The sequence below is a fragment of the Haliotis cracherodii genome, unplaced genomic scaffold (assembly GCF_022045235.1).
Source record: "Haliotis cracherodii isolate W230 unplaced genomic scaffold, xgHalCrac1.p SCAF_26, whole genome shotgun sequence".
NCBI lineage: Eukaryota > Metazoa > Mollusca > Gastropoda > Lepetellida > Haliotidae > Haliotis > Haliotis cracherodii.
Window position 1 is genome coordinate 5,404,558 of NW_027266282.1, and position 10,648 is coordinate 5,415,205.

General features: G+C 42.6%; 1 protein-coding gene across 2 annotated transcripts in view; it reads right to left on the reverse strand.

The window, feature by feature from the left end:
• LOC139473016 (ribonuclease 3-like) overlaps positions 1–9,550 on the reverse strand; it is a 40,632-nt gene extending 31,082 nt beyond the window's left edge. For both annotated transcript variants that reach the window (XM_071255520.1, XM_071255519.1), the window contains exons 1-7: positions 9,393–9,550; positions 7,452–8,278; positions 6,448–6,561; positions 5,850–6,144; positions 3,815–3,992; positions 1,327–1,502; positions 882–962 (exon numbers count right to left, since the gene is read on the reverse strand). In XM_071255520.1, coding sequence (XP_071111621.1) covers positions 882–962; positions 1,327–1,502; positions 3,815–3,992; positions 5,850–6,144; positions 6,448–6,561; positions 7,452–8,278; positions 9,393–9,452 — 1,731 coding nt within the window. In that variant the 5' untranslated portion in view covers positions 9,453–9,550. The remainder of the gene's footprint in view (positions 1–881; positions 963–1,326; positions 1,503–3,814; positions 3,993–5,849; positions 6,145–6,447; positions 6,562–7,451; positions 8,279–9,392) is intronic.
• Positions 9,551–10,648: the final 1,098 nt, after the last annotated feature.

Sequence of the window (10,648 nt, forward strand, 5' to 3'; positions counted from 1 at the left end):
TTACTTGCGATTCGTGAAGATCCGGGCTAGAATAGGTCTTCAGCAACCCATGCTTGCTGTAAAAGGTGACTATACTTGTCGTAAAAGGCGACTAACGGGATCAGGTGGTCAGACTCGTTGACTTGGTTGATGCATGTCATCGATCCAATTGCGTGGATCGATGCTCATGATATCAATCACTGGATTGTCTGGTCCAGACATGATTATTTACAGACCGCTGTCATATGGCTGGAATATTGCTGAGGGCGGTGTTAAACAACAAACCAAACCATATTACTTGCACATTTTATGGTCAACACCAGTTAGCATGAGGCGAAAAAAAATAAAAATCTTTTCAGATTTGATTTTTCACCAGTTTGTAAAAATCTTAGTTTTTGTTTTATTGTAGTTTAACGCCACACGCAGCAATATTCCAGCTCTATGATATCAGTTTTAAAAAATCAAGACTGGATGAAAAAATCCAGTGAATGACATTATGAGCAATTGATCCTGACAATTGGGATACGATGACATGCATCAACCATGTGATTGAGCCTGACCATGCAATCCTGTTAGTTGCCTCTTACGACATGCATAGGTGCCGAAGACCAATTCTAACCTGGATCTTCATGTGTCATATTATGTTTATAGGGTTCGCATCTGCAAAAAAAAGAGTAAAACCAGAAGTTGCCTAATGAGGTTATGGTGAGGACTTTGTAACTGCCCCTCGTCAACAAATCATTATCAAAATGGCAACCATGTAATGAGAATGGATACACTACAACAAGGCCAAATAATTAAGTTGTGTTGAAAGGGGAGATAACTTAGGAAAATACATTTACATTAAAAAACCTGCTTTCAAGTTATTTGGAAATGAATGTTGAGTAACTATGGTAACTCACCTCCTCTCCAGGGAAAATGTTGTGTCTGATGCCAGTTTTCCTTGACTTGATGCTGCATTGGCAGAGGGGTCCGTCATTCATCTGCACAGACATGCAGACACTCAGACAGACATGGAACATGACAGTTCACAGCCTTTTCAAGGCTTTCAACAATCAGTTTCAAGGCTTTTTTCGTTGAGTTATTAGCCTCAGTGTGTCAATGTGTTTCTCAATCCAGCATACTATATATTAGTCGTCAGACCTAGACAGCAGTATAAACATCACACGTTTACCAAGACGATTTAGTTTCATAACCAATGAATAATATAAAATTAGCTCTAAAGTGTCGTGGATGGTGACAACCTACCTCTCCAGTGTCGTTGTGAGTTGAGACAACCTACTTATCCAGTGTTGTTGTAAATAGCAACAACCTACCTCTTCAGTGTCATGACTGGCGACAACCTACCTCTCCAGTGTCGTTAAACCATAGCTCCTCGTGGAGTCGATGGGGATGCTTCTTCTTCCTGTTCAGCTCCTCCAGCCACAGGTTGGTGTCATCGTCATCATCATCATCATCATCATCAGAATCATCCGAGCCAGACTCACAGCTACTATCACTGCTGCTACTGCTGCTCTCAGACTCTACAAACACAGAAGCATCACTTCAAGCTTCAGCAACACCTGCATCGATGTGCTACAAACACAGAAGCATCACTTCAAGCTTCAGCAACACCTGTATCGATGTGCTACAAACACAGAGAAGCATCACTTCCAGCTTCAGCAACACCTGTATCGATGTGCTATAAACACAGAGAAGCATCACTGCATCGACGTGCTACAAACACAGAAGCATCACTTCCAGCTTCAGCAACACCTGTATCGATGTGCTACAAACACAGAGAAGCAACACCTGCATCGATGTGCTACAAACACAGAAGCATCACTTCAAGCTTCAGCAACACCTGTATCGACGTGCTACAAATACAGAAGCATCACTTCAAGCTTCAGCAACACCTGCATCGATGTGCTATAAACACAGAGAAGCATCACTGCATCGACGTGCTACAAACACAGAAGCATCACTTCCAGCTTCAGCAACACCTGTATCGACGTGCTACAAACACAGAAGCATCACTTCAAGCTTCAGCAACACCTGTATCGACGTGCTACAAATACAGAAGCATCACTTCAAGCTTCAGCAACACCTGTACCGACGTGCTACAAACACAGAAGCATCCCTTCCAGCTTCAGCAACACCTGCATCGATGTGCTATAAACACAGAGAAGCATCACTGCATCGACGTGCTACAAACACAGAAGCATCACTTCCAGCTTCAGCAACACCTGCATCGATGTGCTATAAACACAGAGAAGCATCACTGCATCGACGTGCTACAAACACAGAAGCATCACTTCCAGCTTCAGCAACACCTGCATCGATGTGCTATAAACACAGAGAAGCATCACTGCATCGATGTGCTACAAACACAGAAGCATCACTTCAAGCTTCAGCAACACCTGCATCGATGTGCTATAAACACAGAGAAGCATGACTGCATCGACGTGCTACAAACACAGAAGCATCACTTCCAGCTTCAGCAACACCTGAATCGATGTGCTACAAATACAGAGAAGCATCACTGCATCGACGTGCTACAAACACAGAAGCATCACTTCCAGCTTCAGCAACACCTGCATCGATGTGCTACAAATACAGAGAAGCATCACTGCATCGACGTGCTACAAACACAGAAGCATCACTTCCAGCTTCAGCAACACCTGCATCGATGTGCTACAAATACAGAGAAGCATCACTGCATCGACGTGCTACAAACACAGAAGCATCACTTCAAGCTTCAGCAACACCTGTATCGACGTGCTACAAACACAGAAGCATCACTTCCAGCTTCAGCAACACCTGTATCGACGTGCTACAAACACAGAGAAGCATCACTGAATCGACGTGCTACAAACACAGAGAAGCATCACTGAATCGACGTGCTACAAACACAGAGAAGCATCACTTCCAGCTTCAGCAACACCTGTATCAATGTGCTACAAACACAGAAGCATCAAGAATCTGAAAGCAGCTTTGTCAAGCTTTATGGCGCTAGTATAAAACTGGTGACTTCCATTCCAGACTGCGCTTTGAAAACTACTTTGACAAAGATCTCGATTCAAAATTTGAAAATTGAACCAAAGAAAATTCTTGAATGTCTAATAGATGACCGAGATTGTATGGTAGTACTACCCACGGGCTATGGAACGTCTTTTCTGTTTCAAATGTTAATCCCATAGAAGCAGGATATAGAAGGCCATTTTGATGGAAAATGTTGTACAGTCTGTAACTGTTGTTTGGAATCCCCGTGTAAATCTTTTCTCGGGTGAATGATTTACAAACACATGCCAACTGTCACTTTCCCAATCTGCTAAGCGATGTTTTGATTGGTAGGAAGAAAGGTCTTTCTAACGTGACCCGTAATGGGATTTCCTAAGATCTATGTTTAGCAGTAGCAAGAACTAGGATCTGATTTAAAAGAAATTGCAAGTTGTATTACAACATATAAGATAGCTACGCGACAAATTGCAAAAAAATGTGAAGAACGAAGAGCGGTCTATTTCACGCCAAAAAACATTGTTCTATCATGACGTCATTGTGATATTATGGACTGTACGACATTAAGGGAGTCCTCATTATTTAAATACGGGTAAATATTTCTAAAGCTTTTACACTTTATCATCACCCTAAGAGGCTGTAAATAATGTTGATATTTCATATAAGAAATAAACGATTCGTGGTGGTTGTTTATCGTACATTAAAACAAAGGGACGCAACTCTGCACAGCAATTATTATTATTATTATTATTATTATTATTATTAACATTACATGATGTACTGAGTTCAAGTGTTTAACAATTCTTTGGTTGCACCCAATTCTTTTAGAGCAACTTACCAGATTCGGAGTGTCCATGATGATGATGATGATGATGATGGGTGTGTCTGGGCGGTGGACGAGGCGGCTCCTCCACCACAGGCCGATTGGCGATGACATCCCTGGCCCGGACCAGAAGCTCTTTCTCAAACTTGTCCTCCAAGTCAATCATCTTCTTTGTTGCCACCAGGCACCCAATCTGTAACCATGGTAACAGTGTAATGAAGCTCAGCTCTTCAGGAATGTGCTCCAGGTCTAGGAACTGGCAACCTCTAAATATTTTACTATAAACATCAGGGTTACAACAAGGACCCTTGATTAATTTCAAGCAGTATACTGCATGTAAACTGCACCTCGACTAGGGCGACTATCAAGGGTACTATCAAGGGTATTAGTACTAATATACTATCGAAAACCAGTCGCAGACGAATTTTGCGATTCCGCAATCACAGAAAGATTTACAGAAAATCTCATTTTTAAACATTCTTGCTGTATTATCATATTGAAGACTACATGCACTATGTTTACATCTAACCATATATAAATAGTGACACTATTTATTTGCATAAATGCATAAAAGTATAGATTCTTACAACATGTACAATAAATGTATTCTTTAATACCCGGTAAATGTTACACCAAACACTTATTACTCGTGAAAATGAGCAGTGAAAACGTAAATATTTCCATCGACTGCACCATACTTAACACTGCCCACTGTAAATCGTCAATGTGCCAGGTAATTGGCCTATGAAAAAGTTGGCTTAGAAACCACAGATAAAAGCACAAGCAAGTATCGTGATACATATCGGATCGTGAGCAAGGTATCATGATACATATTGGATCGTGAGCAAGGTATCACGATACATATCGGATCATGAGCAAGGTATCACGATACATATTGGATCATGAGCAAGGTATCGTGATACATATCGGATCGTGAGCAAGGTATCATGATACATATCGGATCGTGAGCAAGGTATCATGATACATATCGGATCGTGAGCAAGGTATCGTGATACATATCAGATCATGAGCAAGGTATCATGATACATATCGGATCGTGAGCAAGGTATCATGATACATATCGGATCGTGAGCAAGGTATCGTGATACATATCGGATCGTGAGCAAGGTATCATGATACATATCGGATCGTGAGCAAGGTATCATCATACGTATCGGATCGTGAGTAAGGTATCATGATACATATCGGATCGTGAGCAAGGTATCAAGATACATATCGGATCGTGAGCAAGGTATCATGATACATATCGGATCGTGAGCAAGGTATCGTGATACATATTGGATCGTGAGCAAGGTATCATGATACATATCGGATCGTGAGCAAGGTATCGTGATACATATTGGATCGTGAGCAAGGTATCATGATACATATCGGATCGTGAACAAGGTATCATGATACATATCGGATCGTGAGCAAGGTATCATGATACATATCGGATCGTGAGCAAGGTATCATGTTACATATGGGATCGTGAGTAAGGTATCATGATACATATCGGATCGTGAGCAAGGTATCATGATACATATCGGATCGTGAGCAAGGTATCGTGATACATATCGGATCGTGAGCAAGGTATCGTGATACATATCGGATCACACAGTTGGTGTATCATCCCAGCCCCACTAAACCATGTGGTACCTGTCTGAACCCTGGGTGTTTAAAATGTTACCCATCTGGTCTCCGAGATAACTGCCTGCCCACCTGCCTATTACAAGTAACTTTTCTGTTGGGCTGCATGAAATTTCCCTCCACCTGACTGACTGTCTGGCAGATATTTAAAGACTACTTATGTGTAGAGTTTTCTCACAACTTCTAGCAGATTCTTCTAAATCATTGTTGGAATTATTTCAACAAAATCAAGTTTTGATCTGTCTCTATTTTTTGTGACTTTTTGTGTCTGAATACGGGCAGGTAACTTTGAAGAAGGGCAGGCACACTTATGGGTCACCTGCCAGACTGTCTTGTTGGGTTTTACATTATTTTAAACACTGTACCGATCCAGACCCTAGGGACCCAAACAAAGCATTACCTTTGTGTCCCGCGTGAAGTACAGATCCGCAGGGGAACACCTGACCCAGGCAGGGGTGTCATCCTCCCGGACCCCGGGGTCAGGCCTGTCTGGGACCTCATCCCGACTGCTGCTTGTGCATGGGAGGGCGAGATCCTCCTCCTCATCATCAGGTGGAGGTCGGTGGTCCCTCCTCCTCTCAGAGCGGTCACTTCTATCGGAGCGGTTACCTCTGTCGGAACGGTCACCTCTGTCGGAGCGGTCACCTCGGTCGGAGCGGTCACCTCGGTCATGCCTCGACCTTTTGTGGTCCCTGCTGTAATAGGTTGTATGTCTGTTTCAGTATAGTCTTCCTTGTATGTACACTGACCTGTGTTTGAAATACTGCCAGTTCACTACCCAGGCATACTATTACTAACACTGTTCAACAACAACAACAACAACAACAACAACAACAATAACAATCGAGCAACAACAACAACAATTGAGCTTGGTCTTTCCATGAAGATTTCTTGCTCAAAGGTTGTTCAATCAGGGTTACAGCACTTAAGGCTTAAGTAAAGCATTCACAAAGATCCATTCTTTGTAGATCTATATTCCAACAAGGTCTCCCACTAACCTTCTGTCTCGCTCCCTCTCTCGGTCATCCTGCCATCGGGAGCGCTTGTACGACTGCGACCTCTCCGAACGGCTGTTGTCAGATGCTGGACTTGCACGATCATCACGCCGCCTCCTGTCCAATGCAGTAAATCTCACTATATATCTATCCATATATAGAAGCATGCAAAAATAGCTGGTGGTTAGTTGATGAATGTGCATGTCTTGAGTGTCAGCGCTGACCAAACACACAATATGTTACACCATTAGAGACCGATAATTTAAAATTCTCAGAGGAGTGTATATCTGGAAATGTGTTAGAACCAGGCTATTTTTTCTGCCACTGCATCAAAACAAACAATTGTTTTTTCTATGAAACCATTTTTTTAATTCTCTGTTGGAGACAAAACATCTCTTCGAATATACCATGTCCAGCGAACAATTTGTATTATTTTCATGAAAACTAAGAAAAATTATTTCCAGTATTTTTTAAAAATTATCCCAAGCAACCCAAGCAAAATGTGCAGACAATAAAAAGGTCGGTGATTGGTTCTCTTTACCCTGAACACTTACCTTTTTTCAAACAATAACTTTTCTTACTGCTAGAACCCTTACATCAGGGATCATGGGGATAGACACTATTGTTTATATCCAAATGTAGCTTGTAGCACAACTACCTTTTCACATGCAGTTTGTGTGAAATAACTAGATTGTGAGAGACAACTACATATCAACTAGTCCATCTAGAATTTTACTAGTCTTGGACGAACAGACTAGTGGACATGCCTTACCCAGCTTACATTACTCAACAAAGTATCTCGAAATCCGTATTCCAATTACGTATATCGATGCTCATTATGTTAATCACTGGACTGTCTGGTCCAGACTGGTTGAGATTTGAGCTTATTTTAATTTCCTCCTCAGACTCTTAGAGAATAAACATGTGAATTTGATCCAACAAACAATACGACGACGACGATGATGATGATGATGATGATGATGATGATGATGATGATGATGACTGACCTGTCTGAACTCTCGTTTCTCCTCCTATCCCTGGTATCTCTGCTGCGGCTGCTCTCTCTGCTGTCTCTGCCATGGGTGCTGTCTCTGCTGCGTGAGCTCTCTCTACTTAAAGATCTCAGGTGTGCAAATCTACTCCTCTCCATGTCACGGCTCAGAGGAGAGTTATCTACCCTGTCCCGTCTATGTCTGTCATGATCTCGATCCCTGTGACGGGATGACTTTGATCTCTCTCGGTCCGAATCGGACACATGGCTGCTGGTGCATGAACTACCGTCGTTGTCCGAGGAAGAGATGGCAGTGCTGCTACTGTCAGCTCTTCGTTCGTTCTTGGTACAACTCCATCGTTGGTGGCTTCCTGCACTCTTAACGAGTTGATTCAGAGCCTGGGTCATGCCCTGGTTCGTGCTGTGACCTTGCATCTGCGATCCTACAGTCTGTGGTGGCATCTGACGAGGAACAGAGCCCTGTCCATGGTTCATGTTGGGTACTGCTGGGGGAACATTGGGGTAAGGTCCAGGGACCCTGATTGACTGGGATGGGGAGCCCGACCCCCAGGGGATCATGTTTGGGTTAATGAAGGGGGCCCGGGGTGGCATTATTCCCATTTGAGGCACAACAGGAAAGCCTATACTGACTGGATTCTGGGCTCCTTGACCAAGCATCTGATGACCGAGCTGCGGCCTTTGTGACATGAAAGGATGGTTTGGGAAGGATCTTAACTGAGCAGCGGCCTGGCCCTGCTGGAACTGGGGTGGGGGTAGGGTCCGGCCAGCCATCACTGGGTTAGCCATGCCAGGAGGGGGGTTGAAAGGCATCATCCCTGGAGGCTGGAAAATAAAAGACATGAAATGTATGAATGAGTTAGACTCCATAGCTGTCAAATGCCTCAGTGGTCTAGTGGTAGAGCGTTCGCCTGGAGAGCGGAAGGTCCGGGGTTAAATCCCTGGCCGTGTCCTACCAAAAGACGAATAAAGATGGTACTTGTTGTTACCCTGCCTGGTGACTTGTCAGTTCGGAGTCAGTATACTGTGTCTGAGTGGGGTATTCATGTTCAACTGCAGCATAATATCTCAGTGGGCAAGCCCTGTAAAATTGCCATCAATCTGGACTAGTACAAGCAGACAGACAGACACACACACACACACACATCAACCGAGTCACAAAGCTAATCTCTAGGCTACCCCACTGCCCCTTAAGACTTTGCTGACATGGCCATGGTAAGGAAATTACAATCAGAACTGGGAACAAGGATCTGGTGAGCTAACACTTAGTTTACAAACTGTGTTACAGTCCTTGTCATCATGGTCATTGCCCAAATGTAAAAAGTTAAAAATGTAGGGGCTTCGATTCAAGTGCTATCATGGTTCAAAATTATCCACCATGATGTGCCTGGAGTAGCCATTTTTCTCCATGAAACTCAAAACTTGAAAAAAGGATTTCCCGTAAAGTGGTTAAATTAGATTAGACAGCTGACCAATACCATATACTCCATCTGCTCACAACCAGAGACCATACAATCTATTATATTAGTTTTATGGTCTCTGTCACAACTAACCCTAAGGATCATAAAGGGATACGAAACCCAAAGGATATCAAGGCATTTTTATTGGCAAGGGTTGAAGGGGTGACCCACCCTAAGGAATGTGAAGTGGGTGCTTGATCAGAAAGGGGTGCCCCACCCCCATAATCGTGATCCAAGGCATGGCAAGGACTAAGGATTGAGTTGGGGTAACCTTCCCTAACCCCCTTACAACTAACCGTAACTGCGTAAAGATCGCATAGACACGCAAGATCACTGACGGGAAAGCCGCAGCCTGCATCCCGGGCCAACTAGCGATACAAGCTGAGCCCGGTAAACTGCCGTCTTGCCAAATGTTATTGACCGAAGAAAACGAGGATATTTTAGATTTTGCAAAAAATGAAAAGCAAATATATATTTACCCTCGGGCCACGCTGGACAACTGCTGGCCTTTGAAAATGTGCGTTGTTATTTGATGCCATGTATGCGCTATAATAGGCGTAGAGTTTTCAGAGAGGAGAGATATATTATGTGCATGTTTATTACTACAGCCCAAAATCCAGTATGTAAGTCCCCATTATGAGGGACCAGTCATTGTGGAAATTACCACTTCCGGGGAGCATTGGGAACACTGCCGACTGACAACTGACGGGGGTGAATTGACTCAGTAAACACAAATGTAACCCATACAATGAAGCAAAGTCATTCGGAAACACACATACACACACACTTAATTTAATGAATGCTTCTAGGAAACTATTTCTGAAACATGTAAATATAATGATTAAAAATAAAATTATGTTTTAAGGTGTATTTTTCCAAAATGTATACACGTTTTCATTCACTTAAGTATTTTTCTGGCAACGTTCAGTGAACGAATCATATGATTTGATAGTAAACAAGCCGACATATGCACGCTTTCCTGCATTTAAAAAAAAATCACTTCAGAAAATCAAGATTCACCCGATGACATATATTGCACGTCTTTTTGAACAAGAGAATATTCAACAATTAGCCAATATTATCGATAATTTATTAATTAAGATATATCATGTAGAATATGGATTTTAAGATCATTTAATGAATTTACTACAAAATGCTGTTAGATATATGACAGAAGTTTAAATGCCCACAAACCATGACGGACACTCTCCAGACATGCGGCGTGAAAAACATGTTTTCAATGTTATGCACATCAAAGCAACGATGAGCTAGTGTCAAGGGCAGGTAACTCTGAGGCAGCGAATATGGGTTTCCTCCCTTATAGCATAGTCACGGTTTCTAGGAAAACGCGTACGTTGGGACGGAATAAAAGCTTTCAATTAAACATCAACTGTAATGTTAATTTAGTCGGATATATTATAAATTATTTTATGATAGGCAAGTTATAATGTGGATAGATAATGCTTTCACATTTACGCAACAGGGACTTTTTTGCCTTATGAGCGAGTGAGTGAGTGAGTGAGTTGGGTTTAAAGTCGCTTTTAAAAGTATTCCAGTTATGTCACGGCGTGTCAGCTTAATGTGGGAGGAAAGCCCGAAGTGATGCAGGTCTAAAACATGAAACCCAAGAGGACGGGTATGGTGCTGACAAACCTAGAAACATAATCGGGGCGAACCGGGATTCGAACCCAAAATCATAGCTTTCTGGTGTGCCCAAGGGACGCAACTCCGCACA